Source organism: Zeus faber (genome assembly GCF_960531495.2).
Source record: "Zeus faber genome assembly, chromosome: 17".
Classification (NCBI taxonomy): domain Eukaryota; kingdom Metazoa; phylum Chordata; class Actinopteri; order Zeiformes; family Zeidae; genus Zeus; species Zeus faber.
In genome coordinates this window covers 13,945,946-13,961,638 of record NC_137204.1, presented here as the reverse complement: position 1 = coordinate 13,961,638, position 15,693 = coordinate 13,945,946, and the positions used below count along the sequence as shown (strand labels likewise).

At 46.2% G+C, this 15,693-nt stretch overlaps 3 protein-coding genes across 3 annotated transcripts; 2 read left to right on the top strand and 1 right to left on the bottom strand.

Moving 5' to 3' along the window:
* Positions 1 to 1,636: 1,636 nt before the first annotated feature.
* LOC307243555 (dnaJ homolog subfamily B member 5) lies at positions 1,637 to 4,899 on the top strand (the record flags this gene model as incomplete). The annotated part of the gene is made up of 4 exons (XM_080018395.1): positions 1,637 to 1,747; positions 2,624 to 2,882; positions 3,073 to 3,632; positions 4,666 to 4,899. The coding sequence occupies 4 exons, from the start codon at positions 1,637 to 1,639 to the stop codon at positions 4,897 to 4,899; spliced, it is 1,164 nt and encodes a 387-aa protein (XP_079874521.1).
* A 1,932-nt stretch (positions 4,900 to 6,831) lies between these two features.
* hwa (huluwa) lies at positions 6,832 to 8,324 on the top strand (the record flags this gene model as incomplete). Its single annotated transcript, XM_080017610.1, has 4 exons — positions 6,832 to 7,092; positions 7,159 to 7,416; positions 7,792 to 8,029; positions 8,137 to 8,324. 4 exons carry the CDS (start codon positions 6,832 to 6,834, stop codon positions 8,322 to 8,324), a joined length of 945 nt encoding a protein of 314 aa, XP_079873736.1.
* A 1,581-nt stretch (positions 8,325 to 9,905) lies between these two features.
* atp5fa1 (ATP synthase F1 subunit alpha) lies at positions 9,906 to 15,693 on the bottom strand. Its single transcript, XM_080017471.1, has 11 exons — positions 15,540 to 15,693; positions 14,412 to 14,487; positions 13,896 to 14,065; positions 13,613 to 13,786; positions 13,329 to 13,495; positions 12,937 to 13,237; positions 12,506 to 12,730; positions 11,079 to 11,186; positions 10,513 to 10,657; positions 10,230 to 10,380; positions 9,906 to 10,136 (listed from the first exon to the last, which is right to left on the bottom strand). Exons 1-11 carry the CDS (start codon positions 15,597 to 15,599, stop codon positions 10,058 to 10,060), a joined length of 1,656 nt encoding a protein of 551 aa, XP_079873597.1. The 5' UTR covers positions 15,600 to 15,693; the 3' UTR covers positions 9,906 to 10,057.

The window sequence follows — 15,693 nt, the reverse complement described above, 5'->3', positions numbered from 1 at the left end:
CGTCAATAAGGTGATTTGTATGGGAATTACAGAACAGAAAAGGATCGTATCTCTGAGCCTGGGGGACTGCCAACATAACAATTAGTTCTGCATTACAAATGTAAAGAAATGTTATTTTAATTCACGGTTATGATTTGCTTTGAAAGGCTGGATTTCCCCTCATCTTAATGTTAACCGAATAAGAATAAAATATGTACCAAAATATTTTATTCTTATTAGGCTTTACATTAAGCTTGATGGAGCTTCTGAAATTAGGAATTTTTTTTTTTTTTTCTGTGAACTGAAATGTATTTATTGAGAAAATATCAAACCCCCTTTTTTTTTTTTTTTCGATAAGGCCTACTTACATTTTTAAATATATACAATGTTATTGTTTATAAAGGGAACCCAGTTAGTTTAATCATTGGTAACTTGCTGCATACTTATATTTTGGGGGTTAAGCGTTTCAAGCATGTACAATACGATGAAAATACTAGTTATAGCAAAAACGTATACACACCCCCACACACACACACACACACACACACACATATATATATATATTATAATAGTGCAAGCAGAAGCATGGGAATATGGAAATCTAAAGATCATTCTCACTCAATTGAATGAGGCGATTGTGGCGCCGCCCCTAGCGGTCGCCTGCGCCGGCGCTCCGGTTGTGTATATACATAATTGCCTATTCCATATACATAAGCATATTCCCTCTATCTATTCCATTTTATTTTTATTGTATTTTATTTTACTCTGTAAGTATTCGACTCGCCGTATTACGTTTTAGGAGTCAGTTAGTTGGGCTATTAGACATTTTTCCTAGGACGTATTGTGTGTTATCACCGGGTGCGTTGCATTACATTTCACTGCATATATGTATGAAAGTATGTATATGTACGTGACGAATAAAAATCTTGAGTCTTGAATCTTGAATCATTTGAGAATTTTAAGTTGAGCAATATAGATTAAGCAGATTAAAGCAATTGCGAAGCATTTGAGTAAATGTTAGTTTGATCCAATGCCTCCAATGCGATGTCTTTGTTTTGTTTTGCTTGTACCTGGAAAAAATCTGAATCATGAGAGAGTTTGAACATAATAAGAATATAAAATTGCGGTAAAAAAAAAAAAAAAAAAAAAAAAAAAGCCAAAAGCATAATCTTAGAAAAACATGACCGGTGAGTCCAACCTATTTTATGAATAGCTCCACCACCACCCGCGGTCTGGAGGCAAAGTCTTCCGCGGGGCCGTCGGCCGGACTCGGACCCGCCCGGTCGTGACCAGTCGGCGGCGTGACGCCCCGCCCTGCGGAACTCCGGAAGAGAGTCCCGCGGACGGTGGACCGGGGTCCGCATCCGCGAGACCATGTAGGGAAGCGGCCAATCGCTGTGGACGGCGGAGCGCGATTCTCGGCATTCCCCTCGCCTGCGTGGGAGACAGCGGGGCGGGTCCGGGAACGAGGGGGGGGGCGGGGCGGGGAGACGCTCCGTCACGCTGCGTGGGCGGCCGGTGTAGTAGCGGGGCCGCGGCGCCGGTATTTATCAGAGCGGCCGCGGGGAGACGGAGAGAGAGGACACGGGCAGGTTGAGCGCCGCACTTCAGCACCACTCCTCCCGGACAGCGACACGCTCCCCACGGCGCAGCGGCCATGGTTCTGATCTGGACCCAGTTCGGTGTCAAGCACAAAAATGTCAACGTCAAGTGCAAGGTGCGCGTCATGCACCGGGATGACAGCTCCAGCTCTTCCTCCTCGTCGGGGGTAAGTTGATCGATGAATCTTTCCTCTTTGGGGTTTGTCAGCGGTTCATGGAGGAGGACAGTCAGTTCTTGGTCTGGGATGGATGTGAGGGCTGAAGCGTGTGGGTTATAACAAACGCACACCAGGCGTTAGATAGGTGATCTTTCTCATATTCAGAATGAAGAAGCTCAGAATTCGGGAGTCTATACTAATCAGAATTGGTTCGGTGAATGTAGCCTATAATAAACGAGCATCGATTCGTTGAGGAATCCCCTTTTTTATGCAAACTCGGTGTCTAGTGACACGCATCGGGCGGGGTGAGAGCTGCAGACGATGTGATCAATGGGTGTCTAGATCGCCGAGTCTGTTGCCGTAGAAGCGCCGAGATGCCGACTGTGGTGCTGAGGGAGGGAGAGCCAATCGCTGCTCTAAGTTCCAGTTGTTGGAGAAGTGAAGCCCCCCCTCCCCAGCACACGACGCCCCACTTACTCACGTCGCTTGCGTGTTCGATGCATTGCGACGGGGGGCCGGTGTTACTGCACCGGCACCCAGCGGCAGTGATGACGCTCCGTCTACCTCCATTCTTATCTAAGATGTGATGGCTGCATGTGTTACGTTCTGCCTTATACAAATGATCATGATAAGGAACTCTTATAGAAAAGACACATTCTAAACAATGACAAGCTTATTTAATTTCTCCATGGACTCACTACATCCCTTAGTATTTGTTTTATTATTTACAGAATTAGTTAGTGTTACTTAAATGCTTGAACAGTGGCGAACATGAGCGTTTCGATGCATTGGATGGGTTGACGAGCCTGAAGGATGGATACTTGGCATGACAGAGTTGGCGGCTCTGTGTTGGTCTGACTAACATTGCTCTTCCCGTTCTGGCAGGAGAGCAGCAAGTCGGAGCCAGAGGCGCCCTGTCTGTCCATCAAACCGGCGGGGAAGGACTTCTACAAGGTCCTGGGTGTCTTGTCCGACTCCAACGAGGACGACATCAAGAAGGGGTACAGGAGGATGGCTTTGAAGTTCCACCCAGACAAGAACAGTGACGCTGATGCCGGGGACAAGTTCAAGGAGATTGCAGAAGCCTACGAGATCTTGACTGACCCCAAGAAGAGGAGCATATATGACCAGTACGGAGAGGAAGGTAAGTTGGACGATGCTTTTGTTGTTTTTATTTGATAGTTGTGATTAAAAGGTGCAAAAAAGTAAATTTTTTAAAATTAAATGCAGATGGCATATGACCGACCATAGGGTGTAAGTTTCAATGGTAGGACCCACTTTTCCGAATTCAGTAGAGGAAGTTTAATCATAATTTCTTTTTGTGTGTCTTTCAGGTCTTAAGAATGGAAGTGGAACGTCCATGGCAGGCCATGCTAACGCTCAACGCAAAAATTTCCAAGGTGACGCCCACGCCACCTTCTCCTCTTTCTTCCATAGCTCTGACCACTTTGACATCTATTTTGGACCGGACGTCGACAGCGACGAGGACCTTTTCAACCCCTTCAGTCGGTTCGCTTTCACCCATGTGGGCGGGTACCCCCAAAATGAGAGCGAACTGCGAAAGGGACGACGGCGTTTACAAGCTGTGGCTGTGGTTCATGATCTGCTGGTGACCCTTGAAGAGGTGTTCCACGGCTGCACAAAGCATATCAAAATCACCCGCAGCCGCCTGAACTCCGACGGCCGCAGCCTGCGCTCTGAGGACAAGGTGCTCAACGTGGTCGTGAAAAAGGGCTGGAAGGCTGGGACCAAGATCACCTTTCCACGGGAGGGCGACGAGACGCCCAACAACATCCCCGCAGATGTGACCTTTATCCTCAGGGACCAGAAGCACACCCAGTACAAGAGAGACGGCTCCAACATCGTCTATACAGCCAAGATCACCCTTAAAGAAGTGAGTTTGTGTATTGCTCTTCACGCTTGGCCTAGTACAATGTATTAAGTGAAGCAACAGCCTCTCACTGCCAGCGTGAGAGGCTGTCACACAGGGACTGCTCGTCCTGAAAGTGAATGAACTCAGCATGGCAAGTTACTTAAAGAAAATGCTACTCCAAATAACATACATTATTATGAAACACATGACTGCCCTTCGAGTAGAAGGACCGACATTTTATGTAACATCGTGAAACACTTGCCCACCTACTCAAGAATCCAACTAGCTGCTTATATATAAATGTTTGATAAACCAGTTTTATAGAGGACAAAAAGAATGATTCACTCAAACACAACAAAAGACAGAACAACAATGCTCATTGAAAGCAAATTACCTTCCCACTTACTGGGGACGAGAATAGCTTTAATTATAGACCAAAGAGTAAACAGTGTTCTGTCGCAGGCCACTAATCCCCTTCCATCCCATACTTAAAATAGACGGGCAGACCCCTGATAACAAAGCAAAGGCGGCAGCTTGCCACCGCCTCAGCTACCTCATCAGCCCCTGCAGAGCGAGAGAGTGCAGAAGCTATATTTAGCCTTGGTGCTTGCCACCCCCACATGAAACTCACTCCCCTCTTGTACTATGCTGCAGACTCCTCTGCATCTGTGAAGGAGAGGCTGAATTTCTTTTCATTTTTGTCTCCGGCTCGCACTCCAACTGCCCACGCACAGATTAGCTGTGTAGAAGTCAGAGACGAGAGCATCTCCATCCTTGTAAAGCCCCCTTTGAATAGCACGTACTCCCACGTACAGCCCCAAATGTGGAGCAGAGACACTGGTTTATTGCATAACAGAAGAAATCGTCATACTTGAGGTAGACAGTTGCTCCACATATTCATATGTGATATAACAAATCATCAGGCATTTCAGGTTTTTTTTGTGGGGGCGGGGGGCTATTTCATTTATCTGTAGGTCCATGTAAAAATGCTTTATGGAATTGCACCGAGTGGCAGGTCCAGAGTACTAACCGTTTTGTCTCTTCTGTCATGCAGGCTCTTTGTGGATGCACAGTTGAGGTCCCTACACTTGACAACCGGATGATGCCTTTACCGTGCAGCGACGTCATCAAACCTGGCGCTGTCCGGCGCCTGAGGGGCGAGGGCCTACCTCTAGCAAAGAGCCCTTCGCAGCGCGGAGACTTGGTGGTGGAGTTCCAGGTGCTCTTCCCCGACAGGATCCCACCACAGTCACGGGAAATTATAAAGCACAGTCTAGCAAAGTGTTAGTTGGCTGGCTAATGCCAAGACTGGCACAGCTTTACCACGTGTGTATGTTGTTACACAGTTCACAAACACAGCCTTGCTTAAGGTGCTAATATCACAACCATTCGCAATCTCTTATTGTGTCTGGACACTGGCAAGCAGCATTCGATCGAGTTTTACCTGACATGGGGCGCGAGAGATAGAAACGATTCTCTACTGTTGCACTTTAGGCGTAATGCTTAGCAACTATGCCACGGGAGCTGTATGATCAGAATGGGTGGGTGGGGTCTTTGGTGGCTGAGGTGAACCAATGACTCAATAGCCTTTCTCTTGAGTGAAAGAGGTTATATGTACTGTGACAATTGCAAAACAATACCTTGACATCAGTTTGCAACTCAAATATTTATATAAACTCTTATGACTGAGTGGTATAATTATATGAGAACAAGTTAAAGTTATATGGCGTTCATATGACTGATCCTTTACATTGATTTATTACAATAACAAAAAAATGTACTTGTGTACAATGATGTACTTGTGTACAAATAGTGTAAAAGTTGTCTCTAAGAGAGATGAATCTGTCAAATGTTCTATTGAATCATTTGAGGTGTTTGTATATACTCTGCAATGAATGAGCCATTGATGTATTTTGAACTGATATGGACATAGTAGAAAGCATGTAGGTTACAATAATAAAAAAAACAAAAATCTAATCTGTTCAGAAATTGTGTTTTCTTTGAAGAAGCGATGTTTCCGGAGGCATACAAGCTTTCAATGAACTTATATGAAAAAAGCCAGCTAGACATAAGAGGTCTAATCCTTGGCACCGCCAGACATTGGAAAGAGGTCCTTGGCAGATGGGTCATTTGGGAGTCTGACCAAAAGACTAATGCATGACATAGCCTATACAACCATTTATTTTGATGCAGCGTCTGTACTGTATCTGCTGTTTTCTGAAGAGACATTTCGAAGCCTGGAGTTTGGCCCCTATGTTCGCGTGCAACCATCTCGGAAAACACGGAACCAGATTTGGGCAACGGGCGGAGTCTTGGTGTACTGGGTGGGGGTGAAAACACCAGACAGTCGCAGGAAGAGGGAGACAGGCTCACCTTGCTCGACACAGAAGAGACCTGTCGGACGGGGCAACAACGCCCCCAGATATACATATCTCTGAGCCTCCCCAAAGCTTCCCTTCCTACACTCGTCTCTGGCTGAGGATGAGGCCCCGACAACAACAAAACAAAATAACAGTAATGATCAGGAATATCTGCCACTAGTAAACTATTGAACAGATTGTGGAATACAAGACGATAGGCCTGTGAATTTCGTCTTTGCTGCGGAGGTAAGGCGTCGTGAAGTAATTGCAGGGGTTATAATAGGTTATATTTTGAAGCTCATAGCCCACCCAGTCCTTTTTAAACGGTTGAAATGTAAATGGACAATTCAATAACAATACATCAGTGACTCGGATTCCTTCTCGAGGGTTATACTTCAACACCCAGCGGACGGCGATCACTTGTTCCGCTCCCTGCCGCCATCCAGCGGTGGCTCCCGGCGACGACGCCGTCAAAGCTGCGGCGGCCGACGAGACGCACCTGCGCGGCGGCTCCAACACGTGGCTCCCGGCCGGCGAGAAGCCGCCGCGGAGCCTCTGGGAGCAGCCTCCCCTTCCGCCGTGACTCCCCCGACGCCGCAGCGGAGGTTGAAATGCCGACGTTGACGGTGACCGTGAGGAAACCCCCCCCCCCCCCCCCGCGGACAGTGCGCGTCCATCTGGGCCGCCGGGCCGCGGCGCGACGCCCTGTCTGCGCCGCCCGACACCGGCGGCCATGTCCTGCCTGATTGAGGCACGACGCCACCTGCGCGCACACGCACCACTGGAAATCCCCGCTCGGATAAGATAATATTTTCTAAATTAATAAATGCAATTAAGCCACGAATGCCCTCTGGTGGGAGATGTCGCAAGTGGGTGTAGCAACACCAACTCCGCCTGAAGGTTCTCCGGTCACCCACCTGACCCTGCTGGTCCTGTCGCTCGTACCGTGCGTGGCGCTGCTGCTGCTGCTCAACTGTCTCTTCCTCGGTTACAAACTTCTGGTCCTGTCCAGGAGGAGCCGGGAGAGCCGCTCGGACACGGAGGAGGCGCTCCTGTCCGTGTCCACACGCCGCGGGGTGGCCGGGGCGCCGCACCACCACCACCACCACCACCCCCGCGGCGTGTGCGCGTCCGAGCCCATCCTGCTGCCGCCGCCGCCGGTGACCTCCTCCAGGACCTCCTCCAAGGCGAGCGCCGCCGGGTGCCACTGGGCGCGGTTCCTCCGGCCGGACGGCGCCACCGGCTCCGTGTCCCTGCGGGAGCCCAGTAGCATCCTGGCGAACTGCTGTCCGCCCGGCGGCACCCCGCGGGCGAACGTCCACGGGGCTCCGCGGGCGGTCGCCGCCGGCAGGAGGGACTGGTGCAGGGGTGAGCCTCTCCTGCCGCTCTGCAGTGACTCGGAGGCGGACACAACACCACACCTTGCACCGCCCAACTCACCTATGGTAAAAAAAACAACAACAACAAAAAACACATTAATGCACGCCAGAAGTTGTTTCAAGGGCATAAAGATGTTTTCACACATTTTTAGGCATGAGTAGATCAATATGAAATGGTTGAGATAGTCCTATATTGTCAAGGGGACAAATTTTGTGTGTGTGTGTGTGTGTATATATTTTTTTTTTCCATTTGGATTACAGACACAGGCCATGTTTTGCCAACACTCTAGGAAGTTGGACCGGAATTAAAATAGGTTATAACATCACTTAGCAGTAACCGCAAATGAATCCTCCAGTCTGCCCTGACATGTAACTGCAAATTCTTGATGAATATTAGTATTATTTCAGCTTTTAAAGCGAGCCGTACTGTGGTCATTTAAGGAAGCACCAGCAGGAAACCCTTCTCTGATGCAGCAGGTGATAAACAAGGTGGCTCCCATTCACCGGAGCAGTACGTTGGAGTGTCTGGCCCATGTCAACCCCGGCATCGCGGAGAACCTGTTCAACAAGCTGGACTTTGAGTGTGACTGTGTGACCGACGAGCACCCTGGGACGGCGTCCTGCCCCGACGCCTCTGCCGCCGGCCCCGGGCTGGACAGCGACTTTGGTGCCAGCGCAGGTAGTGTCTTGCACGGACATGGCGCTGAACGGTGCGGCGGGGCTCCCCGGATGCAGTGTTGTCCCTCCCGTGATTTTGAGTAAAGCTGTGAACTGCTGTTGTTCCAGGGGTTTCCCTCCGGATCTTGTCGGCGGACAGCGACGGCCTCTCCAACGGTGTGTCCCAGGCCCTGGCCCCGGCCCCGGCCCCGGCCCTGGAGTGGGATTATTATGACCCCTGTTATGTCCAGCAGAACAGCCTACCTGCTCAGAAACCCCACAGACCTGCCATACATGCCAAGCAGTATTGGGTGTGATGTGTCCTGGCCTACGCTAGGACTAATTTAACATATTTAATGTTATTTTAATGATTTTATGTTTTATTTATTTAACTTAAAAGCACCATAAAGGTCTATACGGTATTTGTACACGGTTTGATTTTTACTCTTTTATATTGTGTCACTTGTCTTAATTTATGCTACACTGTTGTTATGATGTACCAAATGCACTTTTTCATTTCAGTAGTTAAAATATTCACTGCATGTACTAATGAAATGATTCATTATATTCACCTTTCTTATCTTTTGTTCTACTCACTTCAAAGGATTTTACTTTTGACATATACACTATAAAACATACACCAAGTTCATATTCACTTTCACGTTTGTTTTTGATTAAATGTATTTTTCCACGTTGTACAATAAAGTTTTGTGTATGACAATAAAGTGGCTATCCCTTTATGAACCAACTAAACTGCAATTGACTGAAATACTTCATGTGTTTTATCTTCATAGCTTTTGTAATAAATGCTCAGTGAGCTGCAGAAACCTGGCGAAGGGGGAAGATGGACACTACAAGATCTATAGGCAATGACAAGGTGTCTCCAGCCTTCGAGTGGTAAAACAAGAACCCTAAATATTTACTGTCCGTCATATGCAGTATATGTACATGCAGAGACCTTTTTGGAAACGCTGGCAGTTAGGTAGTCTTGATAGTAGGCCACATTGCTATAGGAGCTGTGCCTTGCGCCTCATTTTGTTACAGCAGCCCAAAAGGGACAAAATAGCCTCTGATCTGCAACGCATCAGATGTGCAGACACTTTGCGTTCGGGGTCATGGTTTCATCAAAGCAGAGAACCTAATTTCCAGTGGTCAGAGTCCTCTGGACGCTTTTTAAATCTCAAATGGGCTGTAGTGCAGCTTTACTGAGGCGTGGCTCCTATCCCGATGGTCTGCAGAGATCGTTATCCTCCTGGCAGGTTCTCCCACCTCCACGCAGGAACTCTGGAATTCTGGCAGATTGACCGTACGGTTCTTGGTCACCTCCCTGCACAAATCCCTTCTCCACTGATTGCAGTTTGGCCATCCCAAGAAAAAGAGTCTTGGTTCCAAAGGTCTTCCATTTGAGAGTATTGGCCACTGAGTTCTTTGGGAACTACAATACTGCAAAACAGTTTGGCCCATGTCTAAACACCTGACGAGCTATTCAATGCGTCCTTTGATGCATAGGACTATTGTTGAATGAGTGGCTGTTCTGTGTTGTACATTGAGAATAATTTTTATCTATTTATTTATTTTTTTAAACAGCCCCATACCGAGTGTGCATAGGCGTTAACCTGTATAAATAAAACAGATATATTTATCAAGAGTACCACATCTTACTTTACACCCAATAAGACACTTTAACATGAATAACAGCTAACTACATTTAATACATACATTTAGATGTCTTGATATTGTTACTATAGCATGTATTAACCTTCTAAGTTGCCTTTGTAGTTATTTAACAAATGAATATACAGGACTGAAAATTCCGCCTGCCTTCAAAGCATAAAATAATTTATACGGCTATGGTAGGTAATGCTAAATTGCTTCTCCAAATAAGACAAAGTGTTCCATAGAGTTCAAATACTTTATTTGTCTGAGTGATATCTGTACATTAAAGAGCAAGTGCCACTTCCATTTTTTCAAAATTCACAGAAAGAATAACTGACAAGAATAAGTGCACAAGGCAAACATTGACCATGACCACCTGCCACAGGTCAGCACATTACTCAAAGGTGGAAAGGAAGGTCAGTACAATCTGTTTGAGTTTGGCCTCGGATGCCTCTGAGATTTTGCCATCGGTTCTGCAATAAAAAAATTAAAAAAAGGAAAACAATGATTACAAACAATTGATATCAAATATAAGAACTGCATATTGGCGTGTTAAAATATCTTACTTAATTGTTGACAGTAGATCTTGGTGCTGGCTGAGGACGTGCTGCAGGAAGGCCTTCTCAAATCTGGTGATCTTGCTCGGCTCCATTTTGTCCAAATGTCCCCTCACACCGGCAAAAATGACTGTGACCTGCTCCTCAATGGCCATTGGTGCTGGCGGACGAAACATATATTAGGCACTTTAGAGAAGGTGATTAAAATAAATCGCTTTTGTTTTTACAATAATTTCAATGTATTCAAATATATCACAGTAAAAGTAGTCACGCTCGATGGGCTGATACATACAGTACTGTCCCTGCTTCAGGAGCTCGGTGAGACGAACGCCGCGGTTCAACAGCTGTTGCGTGGCAGCATCCAAGTCCGAACCAAACTGGGCAAAGGCAGCGACCTCGCGGTACTGGGCAAGCTCCAGCTTCATGGTACCAGCAACCTGGTGACATTCAGCGAATAATTCATAGGACTTTGTGATACAGGGGCTCACTTCATCCTATACTGACAAGGAGATCACAGAAGCCAGTCCAAAGAGGGACCCGTAGGCCAGTTACAGCCCAGAAAGGAGAAAAAGGCTTGGACAGCCTAAAAATATATGAATCAAAAGGAAAATAAAATACATTTCTTACAGAAAATAAATAATGAAACAAACCATAGGCTGGAAATGTAATTATGAAACAATGTGTCCACAATTTGACATCAAGATGTAAAGTAGGCGCCACACAAAATTATTATTTTTTAAATTATTATTACAACCTACAATTATGTTTTTGTAATTAGAAACCAAGTCAATGTTTGCTGTTGGCTCACGTTCCATGTGAAAAATTCTATTTGGCTCTGGTCGAGGAGTATGGACCCACCTGTTTCATGGCCCGGGTCTGGGCAGCAGATCCCACACGAGACACAGACAGGCCCACATTAATGGCCGGACGGATACCCTTGTAGAACAGTTCGGTTTCCAAGAAGATCTGATGAAGGACAAAAAACATCCAGACATCCCATAAGTGGTAATGTAAAATATTGAAGCTTTTTTTTTTTTTTGGTAATTCAGGGGCCATAACACAACATTTTGTTAAATGCATCATTTCCAGTTAATGCTTCCATGTGATGGCAGTCTTGAGTTCCCAATAATTTATACAACTCTTATTTTTCTGTGATGGAATGTTTGGAGCACATACTTTGTCACAAAAAAAGCTCATGAATTTTGTTTCTTTTACGAACTTATCATGGGTCTTCTGAAAATGTGACCAAATCTGCTGTACATACAGCAACTTGAATTATCAATTTTGGGGATGTAGAAAATTGTGTCAATCAAATCTGCCTGGTGGCATCTTAACTTCTTGTGAGTGGTTATGCTTGACGACAGCCCGTGAGTTCTGAGCCCATTTAAACAGGGTTTGTTTGATCCGCTCAGACTCGGCCACAAACGCGACAATGGTAAAGTCTAAGGAACCAGCACGGATCTGAAAAAGCGGACTTGAGCAAAGCAGGAAAGTCACTTGGAGACATTTCAAAGCAGCTACAAGCCCTAAGATCAACTGTGTAAAGTGCGTGGCGCAGCTCTGCCACTGCGAGGAAGAGAATGCAAGCTACCACCTGCTGCCGAGAGGAAACTGGTCAGGATGGTCAAGAGTCAACCGAGAACGACCAAAAAGCAGGTCTGCGATGAAATAGAAGCTGGTGGAACACAGGCGTCAGTGTTAACATCTCCACGGGCTGAGGGGGCCGCCGTGCGAGAAGGAAGCCCTCGCCCTAGAAGCGGCAGCTCAAGGCTCCATTCCAGTTTGCCGCTGATCACATGGACAAAGAAAAGGCCTTCTGGAGGAAAGTGAAAAAAGAAATTGAGTCCATGGCAGAATGCCAACGAATTTAGTTGAACTGCAGCAATTCTGTCAAGAGGAGTGGTCAAAGATTCAAACCAGAAAACTTGCGGATGGCTACCAAAAGTGCCTAATTGAGGTGAAAATGGCAAAGGGACACGTAACCAAATGTGTTAATTTTTGACTCAGCAGATTTGGCCACATTTTCAGAAGCCCCATAATAAATTCATAAAAGAACCACAATTCATGAATTTTTTTTTGTGACAAAGTATGCGCTCCAATCACTCCATCACAGAAAAATATTCGACACAGAAATGATTGGAAACTCCAGACCGCCATGACATACACGTTGTTTCCAAGTGAGAACAGTAAACCTTTGGCCACAACTGCACAGCGGCAGTGTATATGCACGGTGTCATGGTGCTTAAATAAAGTGGACAACCAGGTACACACACACACACACACACCTGTCCATCTGTGATAGAGATGACGTTGGTAGGGATGTAGGCGGACACGTCGCCGGCCTGCGTCTCGATGACGGGCAGGGCGGTGAGAGAGCCGCCGCCAAAGTTGTCGTTCATCTTGGCAGCTCTCTCCAGGAGGCGGGAATGCAAATAAAACACGTCTCCGGGGTAGGCCTCGCGACCGGGGGGCCGACGCAGCAGGAGAGACATTTGGCGGTAAGCGACCGCCTGGAAGAAGAGGGTTAGGATTCATGTCACGCTGGTCTGCAAAACTTCAGGCTGCATCTTTAAATATTGCGTTATGCTTGACTGGAATCATCGATTCCTAGTGGAGTTCATTTGTGCTTTGGCAATTTATTACTCTTAATTGGATCAAGCTATTAAGTCAAGAGCTCAGAATTTGGTAAAAAAAAAAAAAAAAAAAAACAACTAACCTGCTTGGACAGATCGTCGTAGATGATCAGGGCGTGCTTTCCGTTGTCTCTGAAGTACTCTCCCATGGAACAGCCAGAGTAGGGGGCCAGGTACTGCAGGGGAGCGGCGTCGGAGGCCGTGGCGGAAACCACGATGGTGTATTTCATGGCGTCGGCGTCGGTCAGCCTCTTCACCAGCTGGGCCACCGTGGACCTCTTCTGGCCAATGGCAACGTAGATGCAGTACAGCTTCTTCTTCTCGTCAGTTCCCTCGTTGAAACGCTTCTGGTTGATGATAGTGTCGATGGCGATGGCCGTTTTGCTGCAAGAGAAAGGTATGAATTAAATACTTTGAATAACACCCCATTTAGAACTTCTCATTGGTATTTGTAAGCCAAACAATGTGCTCTCACCCAGTCTGCCTGTCTCCAATAATAAGCTCACGCTGTCCACGGCCAATCGGCACCAGACTGTCCACAGCTTTGATACCGGTCTGCATGGGCTCTCTCACAGAGATACGCGGGATGATACCAGGAGCCTTCAGGCCCACACGTCTACGGGTCTTGGCGCCAAGGGGGCCCTGCAAAAGAGGAAGATTTTTTTTTTTACCCCCTAATTTTTGCCAAAGATTTCTGGATATGAATTCCGACGGTGAAGAGATCGGGTTGCACTTTAGACGCCGCCAAGGTGTCCTGACCTTTCCATCAATGTCATTTCCCAGAGCATCCACGACGCGACCCAGAAGCTCATCACCAACAGGTACATCTACAATAGCTCCGGTTCTCTTGACAATGTCTCCCTCTTTGATGAGCTTGTCGTTACCAAACACCACGACACCAACATTGTCAGGCTCCAAGTTCAGAGACATACCCTAGGTTAAAAAGATTTTTAAAAAATAAATAAAAACGCATAAAAACATCACTCACAATAAACTCACAATGTAAGATGACACATTCACTTCAGCTTCAAATAGGTCAAACCTTTAGTCCGGAAGAAAACTCCACCATCTCCTCAGCTTGGACGTTTCTCAGGCCGTACACCCTGGCAATACCATCGCCGATGGATAGCACGCGGCCCGTCTCCTCCAGGTCAGCACTGGTATCCGCTCCCAGGATCTTCTCTTCCAGAATGGAAGACACCTCGGCCGTGCCTGCAAAACGTGTAATGATTACATGGAAGATATGAATAGAACATTATTTTGCCTGATTTTAAAATGTTACAATGTAGTGAAAAGAAAAAAAAAAAAATTGGCAGGACATGTCAAATTTATGGTATAATTCAACCAAATAGAATAGGTCAAACAATGTAATGGAGGACGATAAAATAACTTTTACTTTTTTATATATTCATTTATGGATCTAGAGGAGATACGATTTGAAAATCAAATGGATTTAAAATGGCTTGAGTAGAGCAGGGTATGGTAATGTGATAGTTGTGTGCTGTTGACTGAACCGTATTGACAGTATATTATAGTCAATTCTGATATAAATCTTGACCTGTTTTCTGCAGCCATGGTCTGGTGGTGTGCAGATGCTGGACGCCAACACATGCCGCAGCAACGTTCTTGGAAATCTTTTAAGTTAAAAAAGAAGAGGGAAAAAAAAAAAAGTAAGTGTTAGCACAGAATCATTACAGAAAGACGGCAAGACATGCATCTCATGTGCAATGTAAAATATCTGCATACTTAATAAGCAAGACTAATAAACTGCCATTCAGTTTCTAACACTCTTAAACTTACGACTGGAATAACTACAAAAGCGTTGTGTTATTAAAGATTCACTTGCTGATATATTCTCAAGATTTGCGACGGTTTTAACTTGTCGTATTTTTTTTTTTTTTATACTATTAATTGTAAATGTTTTGTCCTCATGAATTAAAACCAGTGATTGACGATCTAACTACACACTTTTTAGAGCTTTATCTTTTACTACACAGTACACATCTAACGCTGACCGCGATTATCTAACAACGCTGCTATCTTATTGTTGCATCATTAAGATAATCATTAAAAAAAACAACAACATTTATATTACATTTAGGAATTTGGATATTGAGCCACATTGAAAGGACAACTGTCCGCCATGCTGTCAAACGTCAACCCTGGACCGGGCTGGTTGGGTGAAAGGGCGTCAGGAGAGTCGCTTGGGTCACAGTTGTGATTGGAATTCTTAAGAGAAACCGTTTAATTCTATCATTATTCTTAATAAAGGATTAAGGTGGAAGAATGCAAACTGTAGATCACAAATCAAAAAAAAAACAAAACAAAAAAAACAAACGACTTTTCGTCCGTCAAAATTATTTTAGTGGACTTTTTCAGCACAAATCAGCAACGTTCGTTGTGCCTTATGCCACGTCTCGCCGGTCTTTCTTTGGATTCCAATCTCGTCCTCCGCGATCGTTTTTCGTTCGTGACTCGGAAGATTAGTCGGAGTGACCCCAGACTCCCGGGTCATTTAGAAGACTCGTTCGATACGAACGAATCGTTCGCCACCTCGCATCCCTACGCTGGGCCCGGCCCAAGTCCAAACATGGCGGCGGGCGTGCGCAGCCTCGCCATTTCGTTTCGCCTCCAAGCGTCCACAGCGTTTCGTGATGTGTCAACCCCAAAAGTCGAGAGCGCTTACAGGTCCCGCCCGGCGAGGTAGGTGGCGGACAAGAGCCGCTGCGACGCGAACTGACAGCATCGTGGCGCTTCCTCGGTGCTTCCGTCCACTACCCGACCGGCTCCAGCAGCGCAGGGCGGAGAGGGAAAGATGGCGGACGCGGATTTAAGAGGAA